Source organism: Anopheles cruzii, chromosome 3 (assembly GCF_943734635.1).
Source record: "Anopheles cruzii chromosome 3, idAnoCruzAS_RS32_06, whole genome shotgun sequence".
In the NCBI taxonomy this organism is placed as follows: Eukaryota; Metazoa; Arthropoda; class Insecta; order Diptera; family Culicidae; genus Anopheles; species Anopheles cruzii.
Genome location: NC_069145.1, coordinates 19,192,056 through 19,213,520, shown reverse-complemented (window position 1 = coordinate 19,213,520; position 21,465 = coordinate 19,192,056). Strand labels below are relative to the sequence as shown.

At 51.0% G+C, this 21,465-nt stretch overlaps 1 protein-coding gene across 1 annotated transcript; it reads right to left on the bottom strand.

Moving 5' to 3' along the window:
* Positions 1–1,175: 1,175 nt before the first annotated feature.
* LOC128269997 (cardioacceleratory peptide receptor-like) lies at positions 1,176–21,058 on the bottom strand. The gene is made up of 8 exons (XM_053007400.1): positions 20,903–21,058; positions 20,512–20,610; positions 3,821–3,956; positions 3,060–3,257; positions 2,750–2,845; positions 2,411–2,671; positions 1,533–1,830; positions 1,176–1,464 (listed from the first exon to the last, which is right to left on the bottom strand). The coding sequence occupies exons 1-8, from the start codon at positions 21,056–21,058 to the stop codon at positions 1,176–1,178; spliced, it is 1,533 nt and encodes a 510-aa protein (XP_052863360.1).
* Between the last annotated feature and the right edge of the window lie 407 nt (positions 21,059–21,465).

The following is a 21,465-nucleotide window of genomic DNA, read 5'->3' as shown; positions in this document are numbered from 1 at the left end:
CATGGAAGAATTTGAGAAACCCCCTCTTGAGCCACTGTGATTCCGTGTTCGTATATCTTTATTTGTATATATCAGCCAACAGGTATACAGAATGTTTGTTGTACACATCTTTACAGATTCCGACACACATACACACACGCTGCCAGTGGCGCTTAAAGAAACGGTATAAACGGTATCAGTCTAACGGAGCTTGTGGAACTTGACGCCATAAACTGCAACATATTGGTTTGTCCCCAATTCTTGCTACCGGCACCACGACGACGCCCTTGGAAAGTCATGGGCCAGTTGCTGGAGGAAATTTCTGTATCAGCAGCTTTTGAAACACACACACAACATAGAAGGACATTTTTCTCCATTCGTGTAACGTGCTTCGGTGGCGCATTTCAAGCAGTTCTCCGCTCCCGGAATTGTGGCTCTATTGTGGCAGCATTGTGGCCTTGGCGTGTGCCCCGATACCGAAGCTTAAACTGGTAGCTCCTAACGAGTTCCTAACGGTTGTCTACTGGCTGCCAGAACGCGTAGCACGGTACGCGTCGAATAATAATCGAAACAGAGATCAGGTTCGCGGGCGATGCCTTACGATTATTGTGGTTTGTGGGGTAAAATTAACTATCATTTTCCGTTACACCCTATTCATGGCTAGTTCTATCATGGCTTATTGGAACAGTGGAACAGTGGATCCTTTGGATTGGGAAGTATGTACAGCAGTGGCAGACGGTCGCCGCCCCGGGGCGAGTCCAACTATCCGATATTTCCAACTATCGCGATTAAGCAATTACACCTTTGTTAAAAATCTTATCGAGGTCATTAAACTTTCCAAAACACACGGGCACCAACACGGGTTTATTGGGCCTTATTTTTGGGGACAGCAAGAAGCCATCAATGTTGCCAGCAGAACGTTGCTCAAATAAATACGGTTCGGTTTGTACATGGCGCGCTCCTCAGACTCGGGAGTCGACCGAGGGCTGGTAATGTTGATGCTGGGGATTCCTGACTAGATGAAACACTGGTGAGCAGCAGTCCCTTCGGGCTGGGGTTAGTTGTACAAAAAGCGTCCCTGCTTCCTAGGCCAGTCGCTGATGGAGCGCCGTCTTGTGGACGAGAAAGATCTTGCCCTCGGTGTCGAGGTAGACCTGCGTGGCACCGGGTGGTGGTAGACCACCACCCACCGGTCGCTACACGAGCAGGGGGCGTCCAGCCTGGCCAGCAGCGCCGGCCAGGTTGTTGTTGCTGTTGGCACCATTAATCCTCACGCCGCTGCTTCGCGTCGTGACCGTTGCGGTTGGCCGCCGTGTCGAGATGGTCAGCGAGGTGGTAAGGGTGCGCATCGAGCTGCTACTGTTTTGGTTCCGCAGGTTGCGCGTGCCGTTCGATATCGTCCCGCAGCGGTTCCGGTTCGAGCGGTCATCCTCGCTGGCACAGCAGATCGCCGATGACAGCAGCCAACGGAACGGTGGCAATCGTCTGCAATAATCAAAAACCGGAAATGTGTTAAAGGGTGAAGAAGGGTAAAAGAGGTCCGCTCCGCTTACTTTAGCGTCCGAACGAAGTGCGTCGAGAAAAGACAGTAGATGAGCGGATTGGCGGCCGAGTTGAGCGGCGCCAGGCTCTGGATGAAGGTGGCGATCGCGATGTTGGTTTGTGTCTTGGGAATCTGCTCGAATACCTGCAGCAGATCGAACACGATGTACGGTGACCAGCAGAGCACGAACACGATCACGATCACGATCGTCATCTTGACCGTTTTCACCTTGGCCCGGGGAATGATGCCGCGCGAGCTGGCCCGACGGCTCGCCAGCTCCGCGCAGCCACCGTTCCGGATGGTTCGATCTGTGAAGAAAGGGAAAACAGAACATTCAAACCGTTGGACAATTTCAACTTTCAATTATGGCTTTATTCGTTGAGTGTATTGGACAAGCGTTTTGTATATTTAACAATTATTATAATACGTTCGATTATCATTCATCAAACTTGATGTATTTTCGGAAGCGAAATGCTAACAGATGAAAATTGAATTGAAAAATTATGACGCAGGTTGATGGATCAACAAGGCTCCCATCGGGATGGGATAACTGTTTTTTTTTCTGATGTTTCGCTGAACGCTCCGCGCGATCGTATAATGATTTTTAAAAGTGTACTGCAGCCAAATTGATGGCTTATCGAAATGATTGCTTTTTACGGCCTCGCTCTGTGACGGCATCCGGGGCTCGGTAACTGTAAAAGCGCAGCAAACAAAGCAAAACGCGAAACCGTAAGCAAACCGTAAATAGAAGCGGATCGGCGATTGGTGCCAATCATAATTGAATTTACACTGGAATTCGATTACCGAGCGGCCATCGTTCGTTGGGTAAGCGTTTCCCGTGGCGGGCTGTCCACCGGTTTGTGTTCACCCAGCCCACTTTATACTCACGTTTATTGCCATTGACACCGCTGCCAGCCATCGGTGGGCCACCGCGGGGCCCGTGGATGCCACCGGCAGCAGCAGCACCAGCGGCCGCCGTTGGTGCCGTCGGTCCGAGCATCGAGCCCTTGCTCCAGATGGTGCGAATGATAATGACGTAGCAGGCCGAGATGATGAACGCCGGAATGACGAACAGCGAGGCGGCCACCCAGCACATGTACACCTGCCACCGGAATGCATTGCCCAGGTCTATCCAGCACTGCAGCTGGTCTGCGTAACGAGTGATAGAAAAAATAGTGCAACATTTAATGGAAAACCCGCGGCGCTAGCGGGGCCCGACGTCCTTACCCTGTATGACGCGCTCTTCGTACAGGTAGAACATCGGTGATGAGAAAACGGCACTGAAGCCCCAGGCAGCGGCTACGAGCCTCCGGGCACGCTTCCCTGTGCGGTCGCCGTCGCCGGAAGTGCGCGGCGCGGTGGAGACGCCCGGTCAGTCGTAACACGTCCCGATGGAGGCGCCCGGTGGGAGTTGTGATTTGCAGGAAACCAGGTCGGCACCGCCGGTAGTGGGCATGTAAATAGAGATCCCGCAGAATGTATGCTGTCGGTTTCCTTTTTATGCGCTCCGCTTTCGCCGAGCCGAGAGACAACTTACAGCAGCCGGAAAAGTTCATCGGGTGCGTGATGGCGTCGTACCGGTCGATGCTGAGGGCCACCAGCACGTACGTCGAAGCGTACGTAACCCACACCTGGATGAAGCGTATCAGCTTGCAGGCGATGTTGCCGGCCAGCCACGAGATCGTTATCCGCTGCACGATGTCCGTCAGAACGCTCAACAGGCCCACGCTGAGATCTGCGGGCGGGACACGTGAATAGTTTACTATTTCTTTGCGGCCAACAACTGCTGCTGGCGTTCGACTATCAAAGCCCCGTGGGCAACTATTTAAAATGCTAAGTTACGAATAAAATAAAAACGTATTTGTTTCTTGAGGTGTTCTTGAACTTTGGGAGGGCAAATTTTGAATTCTTCTTATTTGGCTCTACAACCGCTGCGCGGTCTTGGCCTGCACCAGAGACAATGTTAATCTCTGGTGCTCTCTCTAACATTTCATTTTTACGGGCGGGATTGTTAGCCCCGCGCCAACCCCCCTGTCACGCCGGTATCGGGAATCGAAACCATGGCCGGTTGAGTGACAACCGATCCCGGGATTCGAAACCCAGGCCAGCTGCGTGACAGCGAAGAGCACTACCGACTGCTCTATCAGCGGGGGTTTGAATTAGGATTTTGAATTAGGTCAACTATTAACGTAGATTTTGAGCGTCCGCCTCTGAACTGAAAGGGCACCCGGGTGCCTTTTGCAAACCGCGGGCACGTTTTATGCACAAACTTTCACGCGCCCAAAACGTACCACTTACCTGCAATGGCGAGCTGTTTGATGAAAAAGTTCATTCGAGATTTGCGGTTTTTGTTGAGAAACAGCGTCACCAGCACGGCCGTGTTGCCGAGCACGATCACTACGAATAGTATCCATAATACTGCAAACTGTTCAGTCTGAAATGGAGCCAGAGCAAGGTTTGTTTTTTTTTGTTTTAATGTTGTGCGTTTTTGAAGAAATAAAACCCAAAAAAATTCACACCACAAAGGGCACTGTTCGGTGCAGGAATTAGTTCCCTTTTCGTTTTTTTGCCGAATGCCGCTGCAGTACATTAACCTTCGCCCCGGGAGCGCACATATGAGCGACTTCAAAGTGGCCCCGTCCCGTCAACGGCAATTCGACACGTTGGTTTTTCTCGTTTCATTTTGTGCCCCCTTCGGAAACCAACCGGAAACCTAATGACCCACCCGAGAGTGCTCAACGAAATCGGAGTGATCGGGCTCGTGGCGTGTCGGCACCAAACGACTCCATTTCGGAGCTACGGCCAGACATTGCGACTTGCACCGGGTTTCGTGTCGCTGCCGACTGGTGCAAATGAGCAACCTGTTCGAAGCTGACGTCTCGGTTTGAAGGGATCATCATTATACACTGCCACGTAGCTCCGGTCTTGCCGGCCGTCCGGTGTCGTGGATTCGTCGCCGTCGAGAGCATCGATTACCGAGTGGCAAATGGTGGCGACCACTTGGGGACGTAGCGACCACTTAAGGGCCGAAGCTTGTCTGAAGTAGCAGTCTTCGGATTTTGGCCATTTGGCCAGGGGGCACGCTCTTTGTTTTGTTTTAAGTAATTCTTCGTCTCGTTTTGAGCTTCTCCGCGAAGACGGAGCTGAATTCGGAACCGGGAAAATTCGAAGCAATTTCGACGACTTCGTAAACAAGTACCGGACCACTTACAATGAGAACTAAGCCAGCGCAGCTCTAGATTACATTCCCTGCACTTCCATCAGCAGGCAACTTGTGTCGTGGTGACGCCTATCCATTATGGTCGCACTAATCGAATTACGTTCTATTGCGCGATGCATTAATTTTACCACCCGAGGACTGGGAGTTCCGGCGGGAGCAAAGGGGAGCAATAAACACCGTGCCATAAATCAGTTCCAGCTAACGAAGTTTCTCACCTCATTGAGCACGGAAACCCATCACATGGCTTGGATTAGGATTTGATTGTTGCCGCCATAATCCCACTCGGCCGCCGCCGGCTCGGTCGAGTCATGGGGGGCTTAAAGTAATCATTATTATAATGAGTCTCCGGGTGGTGTTGAGTAGTTTTTAGAGCTAAATTTGGTCCGCAGCGCACTCGTCGCTGGCCCTGCTGGGCGGTGATTGTTTTGCGCAATTTGCTTCTCGATCTCGAGAGGATCTGCTTTGTCCGCTCTGTGCGCGGCTCAAAAAGGTCGGCTTCATTTAGCCTGGGAAAGTCCCGACAGCAAACGACCAGCCGATTGCGCGGTCAGCACGTCAAATGAGGCGTCTCATTTTGATTGATTTTGTGTGGCGCGCGCGGTGAAGCAATCTGCAAACACGATTTGTGGTGCCGCATTGAGTTCGGGGAAATCGGGCGTTAAGCTAAACACCATCTAATGAAATTACGGGTCTTTACTGTGCGGGCCGACTGAATTGGGACACGGCTTCAGTTACGGTTTTATGCTGTAGGCAAGCGTTATCAGTTCGATAGCTAACGACACCAAACGAAATAATGCACACATTTTCCTGTAAAACTAAGCCTCCTTTTTTAATTTAATTTATACGAGGTGATCAGTCAATTTTTGACAGCTGTTTTGCTTGGACGTGTTTTGGCTCATCGTCGACTTTTCTTTTTTCGAGAGCATTTTCGAGAGGATAAAGTGGTTTTGCGCATCGACTCATCACTATGGATGAGACTTCGGTCTATTGGGTCCTGAATCAAAACAAGAGGCTAAAGAGTGGTGTGAACTTGATTCTTCGGTTCCGAAACGAGTTCGTGTCCAGAAATCCGCTATGAAGGCGTTAGCATCAGCGAAAGGAATTTTGTTTGTAAATTACTAGCAAACTGGTAGAACAATAAATTCCGATTATTATTGTAAGACCGGATTTTCAGAAGAAGAAAAAAATGTTTTTCTTCAGCACAATACAATAGCGTGCCACAGAAGCATTGGATGCCAGACTGGACCCAGGGCGACTTCTATCTGTTTCCTAAAAAAAAATGTGTGCGATGCGTTTTGCATCAAATGATAAGTTAACAGCTGCATAACAGCTGTGGAAGCTTATTTCGCTGCCCTTCCAGGTTCTCAAAAGCGTATTGATGATCAGGGATTAATGTGTATTTTAAACCATAAAATTGTGTTTTTATAAATAAATTTTTAAAACAAAAAAAAACATTACTAATGCACTGTTGCAAGAAACATTGTACTTGACTTACTGCTTTACGTAATCAGGCTCTTCTTGGAGACTTATTTATTCCAACTGCAACGTTTCCTGTAACTGTTAACTTTCTCTCATCCAACCAACCGCGATCGCAGTCAGATTACTGGTGCCACTGGTGTTTCGATTCTATCGTGTCGTCCTCTCCGGTGGTCCTGGCTGGACCATTTCAATCAGACTCTCTAATGCCACTGCAACGTAAATATTCAACGGGCCCATGTTTGCTCAGCGTAAAGCGTAGTTTCCAACACAAAACTCTACTTAGTGTTCCATTAGTCACCGGCGCGACACTTGTCGCACCGATCTCGCGCTGAACACACATATGCCGGTTGCAAATCGGATCGGAATGCTTGTTACTTCATGTTCACCTTTCTCCCCTATCAGTGGCAGCGTATCAGCCGGCACGCCGCTCGACTGCAGCATATCGAATACGGGTGCAGCGACTCCGAACGGCTTCCACCCAGTCTGGTGTGGCCGATGTGCTAAGCATATTTAGCCACATTGGGTGACACCTTGCGCCGGGCGCGGGCTGTGACGGTCGGTCTAGTCCGGCCCATAAAAGGGTACTTCGCATTCTCATAAATAATTAATCGAATCAAAATACCTGATCGTTGCACTGGGCGCGGACGATTCACGTTGACCGTGCCGTGCGCGGCATCCACCCTTAAGGCATGGTCTGACAAGTTTCAAGTACGCCTTCCCCGAAGAAACCCCTTTTCGGTGACCGGCGACGCCGGTCAATTCGGCCGAAGAATCGACTCCATTCTTCTCCATTCGCTCAAGCGCCCTCGTCCTGGTCTGTTGATTACACAAAGTTTTTGTCAATTAATTGGCAAAACAATTAGACAATTTAACGACCGATCGGGTCAGCAGGTTGAGTGGGAACGGGGTGGGGCATATCTCACGCAACTGACGCCGGTCGGCACGGTGGTCCACGTGGTCCTCGTAACCGTTGGCACGAGCCGAGCCACGAGCCAACCGAGCACCGACTGGCCCCAATTAGGGAAGATTTGACAGAATTTACAAATGTCAGTTTGACACGAATTGCACCACGCGAGCTACCTGCCTGCCTACCTGTCACCGGCGGCCGGCAGCGGCCAACAGTCGGACAGTTTTGGCGTTGGACACGGCGCCTTTACATAACCGCACCGGGCGAAGGGGTGATCGTGTACTGGCCTGTTAGAAACATGAAGGGAACACTCGTTTCGGAAAACAAGGAATTTGGAATCGTCTTTTTACCCCGTTTCGGTGCAACTGCATGACGTTTGAAGGACTCCGGGCTTGGTCTGAGTGCCTGACCATAAGCACAGAAACAAAACGGAGTCATACGGAGAACCGTAAAGTGCGCCGTACTGCTGCTGTTTAAGGTGTTGGGCAATAAATTGCTCCGGTCGGCAAACAATGTAGGCACGTGCCCGATGATGACGGTGATGATGATGGTGAAAGAGCACAGTACAGGCACTGACAGTAGTAGGTCGCTTTATAATTTATATTTGGACTTCGGTGACACCAATAAGGACCTCTCGGCCTGACTGACGGCTAAGGGCAGGTTCTCCGACCCCCGGCTCGCGGAGATCCTCTCAGATTAGCTTCCCTCACCTGCCGATGGACCGAAATGTCCTAATTCTGTCAACCACCGGCACCCTCAGCGCGTGCCCTCGGACTCCGTGACACAATCAATTTTATGCGCACCAAGCAATAAGCCGACAACATGTTTTTGTTCTTTACCGTGCCACCTTATCTCCCAGCGGCCACCAATTGCAGGGGCCACCCAAATGGAGGCTACATAAATAAACATTGTTGGCCCGTTTGCTCATTGCTTTCGCCTCTCGTTTGACGCCCATAAATCAAACCGATTCCAATCGGAAGCGATAATTTCATCAACTTTCTACGTCGCGCTAGGCTACGTGCCGGGAGTCTAATAAGAGTCCACCCGGGACAGCACAGCGCTTATCCCACAGGAACACCGGGCCGGGAGCTGGTAGGGCAAACATTCCTTGACCCCATTCTGGGCCGGGTTCGCTTCCCCCTCAATTTGGTAGCGCCCCCCACGAAACGGAGCAAACGAGTGTTTCCGGGAATCGCTTGTTGCTCTATTATTGGGCTCTATTATTGGGCTCCATTATTGGGCTGGCGGGCTGGTGGCTGACTTCCGGTCATCCCGACGGTGGGCCACGGACGGTGCCGTAGCAGTGCCGTTTATTAACTTACAGCGCAATTTCATTTGCAGCCAGCGATCCGTGGCAGGAACAAAAATGTGGTGGGCTGCCCAAATTCGGAGTAGTTGTAGTTTATTGGTGCGGGATGCGAATAACATTCAGACCGACGACGTGTGGGTATTGTGCTGACGTATCCGGAAAAATTGTTAGAATATGGAAGGCCGCCGAAAACCACTTTCATCAGGGTGACCTGGATACCCGGGTGGGAGAAAAAATTCCATTCTGGAACTCCAGATAACCCGAGATGTGGACTTGTTGACTGGACTCGGTTGCATATGTTCATTCATTCGGTAACCTCTGCCGAGTTCATTTCCCCGTAACGTTTTGGAACCAAACGATAGAAAGGAATGCCTGTCAATTTTGTAAACTGATCCTTTCGGGGCTACATCGGCATGAGCCACCATCATCGGCTGGTTAGATAATTCAGTATATTTAACATCATATCCAAAACGTATTCAGGATACAATTCTATTTTATGTAGTTAGTAAACTCAGGCCACTCAGCAAGATCGCTAATTTTCTTCATTTAAATAAATTAAGACTTTTGGGAATACTGCCCAAAGAAAAGCAAAATACTGTAGACAACCATAACAAACGACAAAGGGTCTTAACAAAAGGCTTCACATGAAAAAATGACTGAAAACCTTCTTTTTCCCTTGCATGTAACACCTACTCGATTGGGCGCACCAGCTTCGGTATATTTTTCTGACCACACGAGCAGCCGAGTCGCAGTAGGCAGTGAATCGGGTCGATTTCCCTGCAATTTTTCACATGCCAACTTAAGACACTCCCGGTTTCGTCACGGCTTGTTGGAAGCTAGTTGGTGGCGCCACCGTCAATGACGGCTGGGCCAGCACGGCCTTTGCGGCCGCCCCTTTAGGCTTTTGGCCTAAATCGGCTTTGGGAAACGAAACCGGAAATTCCCGTAACTACGACCCATTTGTCACCGAGGTCGATACGGGAGGAACCCGGCCCGTCCTGGGCCGCCTGCCGAACCCCGGAAAGTATGAAAATGGGGAATTGGTTTTGGCCCGCAGCCCCGCAGTTTCGGCTTACGGGGCCGATGTGCGTGAAGTTAGGCGATACGGTCTGGTGCCTGCCGAAGAGAGGCCGAATCGGATAGTGTAGGGTAGAAAGGTCCCGTGGCCGGCCGGGGGGGAGCCTGGATACCGGAAACCTTCAGTGTGGCAAAAACTACGGAGAAGAGAAGAAAAACATCTTCCCGAATGTCGCGTAACGCCCAACAGGACACCCGTAACCGTCGCCTCGCACAGGAAACTGGGACACGCACTTGTGCCTGCCGCCTTGTGGAGCGGCCAAGGAGCAGTAAATAAATGACTTATGTTACGTAGATACCCTTCGGGTGAAAACGGCCGCACCCGGGCGAAAATAAATTCATTTACCCGGCACGGGACAAACAACAGCAGCGAGGAAGAGAAAAAAAAACACGGAAACGGAAACGGAAACAGTAAGAAAGATGGAACAGCGCGACCTCTGAAAGCGCGCCCTGGCATCAATGTCTTATAAATACAATCATAAGTTTAATGTCGCCTTTTCAATCTGACTCGCAAATGTGGCGGGGGGCCAGCGTGGCACTTCGCCACGGCAACCGCTTGACGTCTGACGACGACTCGGCTATCGAGAGCCGCGTCGAAGAAAGGCGGAAACGGAAGTAGGTCAGCCACGTAGGGATTCTGGCAGCTCCGCGGCAAACTCCACGGAACCCAGAAGGACGCTGCGGATGGGCAGTGGGCACCGAAAAAAAAGCTGGCCACCCCGAAAGCGCATCCGGCAGTGAGCTGCGACGCAAAACTTATAACGAGGGGCCTATCGCGCGGTGGGCCCACTCTTCGGCGGCCTGCGATTGGATTAGTTTTTGGGGCAAGGAGCACCATTTTTATTCCTCTGCTCTTGCCCTGCTGCTAGTGGACGGTGCGCGATAAGCCGTAAATTTTATTGCCAAATACTTTTGCGCCTCGCCAACAGCGAACTGGTCGGAACGTATTTTGATGTGCCGTTCCGGCCCGTTGTCGTAAAGCTGCGAGGGAAATGTACGAAGCGGAACTAAACGCGGTGTCCCGTTGTTTCGTTCCGACGTGTAATGAAGCAACAAATCATGGACGCAGAACGCTGGTTCTCTAGGAAATAGAGTTATCGTTAACGCACGCAGTGGCATTGGCTTAATCCTTCCGCACGATTGCGTACATTTCTCACCTTAATGCGCCATCAAATTGAACCATCGGATGGAGAAAATAATTAATAGCCCTCGAGAAAATGGCTTCATCATTCGTTCGAATCGCTTCCCAACTCGCGTGCGATTTCCCCATCCGAAACCTGTTCCGGCGGCGATAGGTGTTGAGGTGAAATTCCACGAAATGGATCCCACTTTGCACGGTTTCACAACTTTGCTTATCGTGGCTCCGGGTTTGTCCGGGACAGTAGCACCAGCAGCACCAGCAGCATCAGCAGCAGGTACGTCCCCCGTGGAAGGCTATCACTGTTAGCAAGCATAGGGAACAGTTGCCCAGCACCATTCCTTGCGGAGCAACTCCAGGAACCATCGGCTCCCACGGTGCAGCTGTCAATAGCCCGCTGCTGTTTACCGGTCTCGCACTGCAACCAGCGGCACTCGAGCGGTCCAAAGTGTAGATTTATGATGCTCGATTCCAGTGTCGAGAGAGAGAGCGAGAGATTCAGCCAAACCGCAGTGCATTCGTAGCCATCATCATCATCCCGTACTGCATCGCGCATCGCGGCAGTAAGTTATGACAAATTGATTGACTACACGTTTCAAATATGGACAGGTTGCTTGTTGTTGCCGGCCGGCCCGGGGCCAACCCTGGCCATCAGCACCGTTATGGTGTGGCGGTTCGACCGGACGGGGGCTAGGAGAACGGCCCGTCGCCCCGGCCAGGGCTCACGCTTTTCGGGTCGGTTCGATCATGGCAAACCATTCCGCACCATACGTGGCGGCAGCAAATGGTAGCAGTTCTCGCATTAGGAAACCGATATCTCGACTTTGCCAGATGTTGGGGTTCGGATTGGTAAGTCGCAGGAAGCGAATTGGAGGGTTTCTTCGCAAATATTTCACACGTTAGAGGAACGTGGAAAACGCATGATTAGAAAATGTTTTTATGTCCTTGAGGATCCTTTCGTCACCTTCAATCACTTGCATATCAATATCAAACTACGGCAAGGCCTACTTTCAGGCGCGTTACACTTGTTCTAAACGGTGTTCTAAACTTGTTCTAATTTAAAGTTGGAGTTGCATACATCCAGGCGCACTGTTTGTTCATGTTGGAGATACGTTCAAGATAAGTTAATACACATTTTTACGATCCTGTTTTAAGACATGAAGCGTACATCTAGATTTGATTGAATTTCTTTCACGATACAAACATCCATCGCCGGTTGTAAGTAAACTTTTCAACGCGTAGCCACTGCTTTTCAATCCGCATCGATCAGGCGTTGCAACAGCAGCACACTTGCAGGACAGGCCAGGACAGCGGCACGACTCAGCGTCGATTGCGAGTGCGAGTTCGATTAGGACATGGAGACCCCCAAGGGACCCCGGACCACCGTTGGGCCCGGCCGTGCGGTCGATCGGACTTTTTATTGAGTTATTATGCGATAATCAGCTTGATTTACTTGTAATCCACGGGGTGTTGCACTTAATGTAGCGATTATGTATCACCCAGCACGAACCCGCACGTGTGGTACGCTGCGCACACGTTCCAATGTCAAGTACGGCACGACGACGGCAGCGTAACGGAATCGATACGTTGCCCGTCTCCCCATGGCCGGGGCTGCGAACGGATGAAAACTAGAAAAACTCGTTCGACCCAAGAACGGTGCAACCGTGTACGAAACTTGTTGAATGCTGCCGAAGAATTTCCTTTTTTCTTCTCGCTGCACTCGCTGAAAAAGTACCGATGCTTGGCCACGCAGACTTGGCCAAATGTAACAAATAAAAACCGGGGAAGAAAGACATTATTGCGAGGACGCTAAGCAGCAGCAGTAACGATAGATGCGCAGCGAAAAACAGCGTATATAACCCGCACAATCGTTTCCGGGCGTCCCTTCCGGTACGGGGAACGAATGAATCCGGCAGAGGAATTGTTCGGAAAAACTAGTGCAACAAAATGCTACCCCCAAAGCATCCGGGCCACGTCTTTAAGAAATGATGGAAAGATACGGGCTACGTCGGCTGCGATGGCGGTGTCTGGAAGCGCATGAACGAGCGCAAGAGGTCATTTAATTTAATGGCATCCTAAATAAAGGCTCTATCTAAACGAATTATCGCACGACCACGGCTGCCGGTGGCCAGCATGTGTCTCTGGCGTGACACGAGGGACACGAACGCACACAAGTGAATGCGGGACACAATGTTTTGGCGAGCCAAACGGTGGTCATACACCGGTGGTGGTGGTGTTGGGAATAACAAAGAAGCCCGGTCCGTCTCCGTCCGGTTGTCCGACGCGAAACGGATGCGTCTAATTTCTTGCTTATTGAAGCGCAAAATGAATACTTTCCCAGACAGATCGGTCCCAGGATAACGCACAGGGTAAGAGGATCGCCCCGTGTGCGCTGCTCGTGGTGCTGCCCACAGGACTCAGGGCACGTGATTTCGATTACTGAAACATTGTTTCAGCATAGCTCAGCTCCGCTAGCTTGGCTTCCCTTTCTTTTGGCCTATCAGTCACTTAAAGCGAACAGAACCTATCGTATGCCCTTTTTTTAAAGAGCTACTACGTAAATACTGCTTCGCTCATAGTCGCTCAGTGTCTCAACTCCAACCACAATTTAATGGGCCATTCAGACGAATGAAACGCCCAACGCGCAACGTGGCTAAAGTCCCCACTCAATCGTCCTGGATAACTATCGCCCAACTGGCGGAAAGTGAAAATTATGCTCCACCCTGCCACGCAGGATCTGCGGTCTGCGTGAAGCCTTTGCCGAAAAGTCGGCCCCATTCATCCGTAGACAATGCTGTAATTAGTGCGAGATCGTTCGAATTTACACCAGCATCAGCAGCCGGATCCCGAGCACAGCACGGTAAAGTTTCGTCCATACAACATCGTTACGGCTTCACCGTGCTCATGTTACAGTCTGCCGGCGATTCCATCGTCAGCCGGCGAACGTCTTCGTCAGCGCCACCGTTAAACGATGCCGAGTGTGGCACGAGCAACCAAGTTTACCTACTGATTATCGTTATTCACTCCTTCGTGCCGAGTTGCCGAGGATGCGAAGGCGATGGCAATAATTCCTGCTTCCTGCAAGCTGGATGCTTAGCTCAGCAGCAGCCGTGCTGCTAGAGCTGCTACACATATGGGGACCGTGTGTCGGGTGCCAGCGCTAATGGCTTAGAGAGCGGGTCAAATCCGTTCATCTTCGAAGGCAAGCGAGCGAGTCAAGTACCGAACTCAAGTGTCCCGAATCCCCGTCCCCTGGGGGGCGTCGGATGATGACCATAATTATCATTTTTGTGTGCGCTGGCTCTTGGTTGTGTTCAAATGGTGTCCGCCGTGGTGTGATTCGGGGATTAATAGTCTCAATAATCTGTGCGAATGTAAACCAACATTTAGTGCTAGGGTTTGTTTGCTTTCACAACCCAAATGCACTTCATAATGTAGAACGAAAGATCTAAGGAAACCGTGGTCGATTGCAAATGGCCAGTGCTTTAGCCGACATAATTGCACCGTAGCATTCAGCAGTGCAGTCCGGTGTATCATTCACAATTTATGTCACCACATCTGAATGCCGCCGTTTAGGCACCACAGTGCACGGACTGGTCCACCTTACATCACGCGGGTTAAAGAGCGGCAGAAGTTATGGCACTTTTGGCTTTAATTAATGCCGGCGCGATAAATCGAAAAACCGTCGTCGACGCAACCAGGCGTGCCCGCTACTACGGCCACGGCTTCTAGGCGGCATGTCGTGGTGATTCGCCAGCAAAAGGGTGCCGGCCCTTCGGGGCTGATCTTCTGTTTCAGCGGATCACCAGATCACCCGTCTCGCGATCATCGCAAGCAGCAGCCGGCTGCTATGATGGAAGCGAGCCGGCTCGAATCGTGCCTACGATTAAACAAATCGATTTACGGCCACTAAATAATACTTAAACACTAGCCGGCCAGCTAGCCGGCCTGCCAGCGGCCGGTATCGCGCGTCTCCCATCGCGTCGGCCATTACGCCAAATAATCGCGCATCGCGCGCCAGTGGAAAAGACGGCGCCCGTTTCGCCATTAGTGGGCCGTACGGGAAGGGTTATTGATAGGCCCACGACGACGTCCTGGGGGCCGCGCACGATAAAAAACGGGTGCCCATCGGTGCGCTTCTAAGCTGGCAGCTTTATGGACCTTATTTACGGCACAGCATTTGCGGTGGGTGAAAATGCAAAAAAAAACAGACGGACGACGGACTTGGGCCTATCGTCTTGAATCGGCAACGCTCTGCGCGATCTGCGAGGCAACGCTCAATCTCTCGACGGGCACCGCGGTTTGAAGTTCGATTTGTAGCGAATTTTCGATTCCACCGATGTTCTTTATGGCTTTCGGCAGCCGCGTGCCCTTTTTGTGGAGGATCTTCGCCGAGGATCCACCGAAGTGACGTAAAGCGATGGGCGATGTGTTAATTTATTCTATTGCCAGTTTGGCCAACAAAGGCTGTGGCTAAAGTTCGTGTTCAATTAACAATCTTTAAAAAAAGGGAAGATAATTCCTAGAACACAAGTTTTACGATCGCCCGAGCTCCCCGTCCCGAGAGATATTCAAATAAATCTATAAACTGGTCGATTTATTGCTGCGCCCAGTCACCATTAGCATATCCCGTGGCATTGGCAAAGATCAGCGTGGCAAATTGCTGCCCATAAAGCTGACCGCAAATTAGCAACATGCGTGCGAAGAAAGTCAATCTCTGGGGTCTTCAACTTTGAAAAAATTCATCACACGGACTTTTCCATAATGGAGCGGCGCATGCGAAGTGTCCTCCATATTTGTTCGTTTGACCCACAAAGTGGCAAAAGTTTCCAGAAGTAATCGGAGACGGCCACGGCTCCCGAATACAGGTCGCAGTAAACGAAATGACCCAATCCAGCTTGTCGAAGCCGGAACATCATCGATCGAAAAACAATCTTGGCGAATCTTCGATGAGCACAAATAAAACGGGAAAACGGTGTCCAACACATTAACCTTTCGCTGCTACCGGTTTCACTAATTAAGGGGCTTTCGTAAGTGTTCCACTCGCAGCAGCAGCATTTACACACATTGCACAGCACTCGGATAGGTCAAACAATTTTAATCAAGACATTCGAAGACCTTCGCCAGCGCCGTTATCGCAATAAACAGACAGCCAGCCAGCCAGCGTCACCATCATCATCATCATTCGACGTAAGCGTGTCAACCGGTCGTCACTGAAGTCCTCGACTTTTCGGTGGCAAATCGGTCCACCAAAACTGTTATCGACCAGCGGATCGGACCGGAGTGTTGCGGTGTCGAAGAATGCTATTGCTTCCAGAAACTGGTCAGCACATCCAGAGATCCAGACTGGGCACGGACACTTCATTGGTGGAATCGCATCGGAAAAGCAGCAATCCAACCACGGGACTTCGATTAAAATCGAAACCCGTGGGGTGGCTGCCGGCGATGAATTCAATTATCTGCACCCAGCAATTACAGTCGGTCCTCTCTCTGTGTCTCTCTGTCTGTGCAATTCCACTTCGAGCAGCGTTAATCCATCTTTCGCTTTCGCGACTCGGCAGCGTTCATTTGTATCGAATCGAATACTAATTATGTGACGTTGAACCGTTAAGCGATACCTCCTCTCCCTTCGTTGGACTGCAAATTCAATTACCATTTGTGCAACGTGGATTCTTAATGTCAATTAAGCACGGATGGAATCCGCAATTTCGTCCGCCACTGACTGTCCACCGCGGGAACCTACCATTTGTACCATTTAGCATAAGCATTAACATAAACTGCGCGCCATCGTTCTTCGTTTTTACCGCCGCTTTGCTGGGTCATGTTCGATTTAAATGCACCACAATTGCATTGGGTCGTTCGGTCGGGAACACGCCGAAAACATAATAAATGCCGTGCAGGTTCCCGCTGCACTCTTGGGAGGAATCTTAATTCGTTCCGCCGGCTCCCGAGCTCGCGGCGGCCACGTCCGAGCCACACGGAATTAGTATTTCTGGTGTTGCCACCCAAGGAAAGTGGCCGCGCTAAAGTGTTGCTTCCGAAGCAACCGTTGTATGATTTACGATTGGCAGTGGCTTGCTCCCGGACCGTGCCGGGTGCTGGTCTTAATTTTTGCACTCGGTCTCTCGATCCTTTGTTACGTACGCCACATAACAACGCTTTCTAATCCGAACCATCATGACCAATGCTTCTTGTCTGGCCCGGCTGGGGATGGTGGAACGCGCCCGCGTCGCGTCTAAGGTCACGGCAGGGCTCGCACATAAATCAAGATGCTCGAAAAACGATACGTGCTTTAAACAGAAGGTTTGTCCCACATTTGGATTTGAATCGAAGCGAAACCGAAACCGAAGCCAAGCATTGCGGCCCCGTGCACCTATCATCCGTCAAATCTCGCCCGCTTATCGATGGCTTGGCCCCGCCACTGTTCGGTTCGCACGAGAAATTCGGTTCGATCCGATTCGCTGTTCGGATGGGCGCCTTTTCTTTATTTCGCTTTCGCATATTTTAATGCCACTCACAGCAGCCTATCGACTTCTCGTCCTTTTCGCCTCACTCGCCCGGAGTGCGGAGTGTCCTTTTTTCCTTGCGGTAGGTCATTGGCACAAATGATGATGGCGTGTGCGTGTGGCGACGCCGCGCAACAGCTTGGCCGTTTTTGGAACGTTGCCCAGCGAATGAATTATTTTTCGGTTTGCCCGAAATACCCTTTTGGGCGAGTTATGTTTGTGTCTCAATGTGTGACCGAAGCTGGTGAACTAGTTTGTGAATCAATTTCGATGATTTATGCTGTCAGGAGGCGCACACACTCGCAATTTCTGTCCTTCATTAGTCGCCATATTAACAGTTATTAATAGTTAATTTCCATTACACGTTCAATTGCCCGCCACAGGGGGCCAGAAACCAGACTTTTTGCCGCACCATTTTCCCCCAGAAACTCCCCAGAGAAAGCTGCCCATTCCGGGTCCGGTAAACTGGATAGCGGCTGCTAAGGACAGCTACCGGCGCGTGGCTAGAGCCGACCGTTGAGCGTGTGAGAATGCACCAAAAATTAAATCACCAGCACAGTGGCCAAGTAGCGATTGGCCAAGCCGAGGTGTCGACCGAGCAAATGTGACACTAATTCTTCGTATCCGACCACGGAGCGATCCGTGGCATTAAAGATGCAATGTGCAATCTTTTATAAAAACTGCAAACAAGTCCCGCCGGCCAGTATGTGGCGTGCCCCATTTGAGAGTGTAAGAAAAATGGCGGACCTGCGAGCAGTTTTTCCACCGACCCGGATTGACACCGTAGTTTGCAACGCAAGGCGCTTGTCCCGTTGCTGTGTGAATCGACTGGGCAAAAAGGGGAATACCCGATACCCATTATCCGTCGATCGTTTCGCGGATCGATTGGTGATTTTCGGCGATGCGTTCGTTGGCCTTTGGCATTGACGTTGTGGTGCAGCCAGCCCCAAATTGCATCGCTTTTGGCACCTTCGTTTTATCCGCTTATCCGACTTTCGGTGCCACGAACCGTAATCTTGACACCAAAAGGGCTTTCAAATTGAATCCCGCCAATCCCGCGTCGCCACGTCTGGGGCACGAAAAAAAGAAAATGTACTCGATTGTACGGAGCTCAGTTGTTCAGTTCAGTTCAGTGGCAACCCCCGGGGATTAGGAAACAATTTCATACCAAACAAATTTGCCGATACACCGAGCTGGGCACCGAGCCAACCAATATGCCCGCAATGTATTCGTCGTCCCCTGGACGGGCTACAATTGGGCTGTTCATAATTTAGTTTCTGGTGCTGCCACCAGCACCAGCCACCGAACGCAGCAGGGATCCACGTCTTACGGAAGTTCACGGAAGACCCCTCAGAAAAGCCGAACATGAGCTTTGAACCCAGCGTGAAACAATTTGCGGCGTCGAGCCGGGCGACCGGAAGAAGTCCGGGCGAAAATTCGCCAACCATTTGCAGCGTCACGAATGCCATCGCCAGAGGACAGCAATTTATTTGGCTCTCGCGCGTGGCTCAGAAGGCTTGCCTGCGCCCGCAAAAGACACGGGTTTCATACATTTTTCCGGGGGTTTTCCTTCGCCTTGTTCGTTCTCATACGGTGTCTAACCGCCATTTGTGCGTTCTGCCCTCCCCCAGGAGAACGGAAATGGATAAGATAACACTTCCACGGCGCGGGTTGTTACAGTGCATGTGACTGTGTGGCGCCCGTTTAACTCTTTCCCGAAGCTCTCTTCCGGTCACCCGTTTTCTTCCGTCGCCACCCGAGGGGCATCAATAAGACGGGCAGGTTCGCTCCTTTCTATTGGCGTTTATTTTTATTCCACGCTCCAGTTGGCCCTTGGGCCGGGCTCTTTTTGTAGCGCCCGCCAGACAGTTGTCGCCGTTTCTTAAACTCTTTTTGGCTCTATTTTTAGAAAAGCTCACCCGGGCTCTCTGGCGAACAAAAAGTTCCTCAGGATGGCACACACACACAACGCGAGGATGGCTCTCCGTTTCGCGTCAAATTGGTTTTAAATCCTCCCTCCACGGACCACGTGTGCCAAGAAGTTCGGAAAGATATTGCACTCATTAATGCTGCAATGCTCCGGAGCATTGCCGGGGCACCTTCCCGGCCTGAGCGTGCTAATGAATGGATGATGATGATGGTAGCGACAGCGACATTAAAGATAGCTACAAAAAGTGGCAGAAGTTAGTGAGAAGTAGCTGCTATTAAGTGCATCTCGCGGAACGTTTTTCTCCCATCATCCGTAAGACGGAAGATATTTTTTGCACGTTGCAGTAATTGAAAGTGGGCAACGTTCTAGAGGCCACAAAAACACGCAACTTAGGACGGAATAATGTTGAACTATTTTCGCAGTGACAGTGACTGGCTTTCAAAAGATGTCGCAAAGCGTGTCAATATTAGTCCAGATGCCAGAGTTGGATGAGTTCAGGACAGTGAGCTAGTAAACTATGATCCACTTAGTTTATAGCTACTATGTTTGCGAGAACCCTTTTTATAACAACTAATCTATGCAATAGTCTTCGATATGTTTACTTAAAATGCGCTCCAAAAATACGGACGGATCGCCCTTTAATGGAGGCTTCCTCTCGTGACAGTAAATGGCAACCAACTAAAAGCGACACCCGGTGACACAAGTGTCGACCACCATTACCATGCCCGGCAGACTAGAATTGCTCAGATCTCAGTTCTAAGCAACCGGCAGCCTGATTCAGGGTGCGCGGTCAACCATAAATACCGGTTCGCTTCCACTAACGAACGAGACGCTGCGCGGATGTGTTGATCAGAAAAGTTCGTCCACGTTGTCGGTGCTCACCTCACGCTCGGTTGTCGCTGTCGAAAGGACATTCCAGGACGCGGCGCTTGAGTTAAAGTAGTGAATCAACGCGCCCGGTATGGGGCACGACTCGATAAAAATCACATCAACCGGTCTAGACGGTGGTGGCGATAAATTTGCAGCCCGTTTCTTTACGAGCCCTGCCAGGCAGCCAGCCAGCCGGTGGTGGCTTCTCGGGTTTCGGGCTTCTCAGGCCAGGCCTGGCGGGAGACCATGGTCTGCGCCAACGACGCGGGCGAGACCGGCAATGGAATCAATTATTTGCCACCGAACACGGAAACATGCAAACGATGCCACGAGCCAGCGCCAGCATCCGGTATCCGGTTCCGGTATGTTTTGCATTTTTCATTCCCATTTACGACATGTTTCCAATTGATACCCACGGCAGCCGCAAGCAGACCGACCGTTCACGTGCGCACCTTGAAATCGATCCCGTCGATAGCCTTTATTGAAAAGTGCCCGATTGGTTACCGTGCTGCGTTGTCCGGGACCAGAACGCGATGCACCGGAAACCACTTACCTCATAGAAGTAAAAGCTGTTGATTTCCTGCTCCATGCCTTCGACCGAGTCGGACGTTCCGTTCGACATGTTGCCCACCAGCTCGGTCCGCTCCAGGTGCTGTCGGGAGAAAGAGTTATGGAATGTTTGGTGGAAAATGAATTACAAATCCAGTAAACCCATGGGGCGAAATTAAATCCTGGAAAGAGCGGTCGAGAACCTTGTTTTTGGTCCACGTCGCCGGGGGGCGACGGTTTTAATATTTTTCCCGACAACTTTGCTGCTGGAATACGGTGCTTGTCCAAAAACAAAAATCCCATTTCCTGTTCCATCGAATATCGAAATGGTCCGCTGATGCAACTCGATCGTGTTCGGTGGCACACTTTTGGTTCATTTCCCATTGCGTACTTACTTGCTTCAAGTCAGCACCGAGCTCGCCGCTCCCGTTCAGCGTTATCCACTTCAGGCCAATGTCTTCGATATTGGTGCCCTCCGGGAACGGGCCATTCCGCTGGCCGGCGGATGTCAACGATTCCTTAACGTCGCTCGGTTCGGGATCCTCGTCCATCGCCGGTTTCGCAGCGCCGTTGGCCGCCGGTTTCATTCCTTATTCAACGCGCACTGCGATGGACCACCGATCGTGGTCGTCAGTTTCTTGTCGTCCTTTTTGCACCACTGGCTGTTGGCCGTTTTCACCCAATATTGTGCTTCCCGGTAGTTTGGTTCATTTCAATCGATGTGTTTTTCCACAGTTTCACGCGTCACTGGAACGGATTTGCAGTAATTTTCACAGTTTGCCCGGCGCACGTCCGGGAGAAGGACCCAAAATGTGAAACGGTCAAACGTTGCGACAATGTGGCCGGATCATCGCTGGACCATCGTCCTCGTCGCCGTCACCACCGGATGCAATTGCACTAGTCGCTGGCCTCGCTGTATCGTCGTTACCTGTTGCGGCGGTGGCCATTGTTTTAGCTT

Coding starts and splice junctions, on each gene's coding strand:
- LOC128269997 (XM_053007400.1), bottom strand. CDS start 21,058: ATGGACGAGGATCCCGAACCGAGCGACGTTAAGGAATCGTTGACATCC. Junction 3,957..20,511: donor ACAGCTTTTACTTCTATGAG/GTAAGTGGTTTC, acceptor GCTCCATTTCAG/ACTGAACAGTTTGCAGTATT. Junction 2,672..2,749: donor CGAAGAGCGCGTCATACAGG/GTAAGGACGTCG, acceptor CTCGTTACGCAG/ACCAGCTGCAGTGCTGGATA.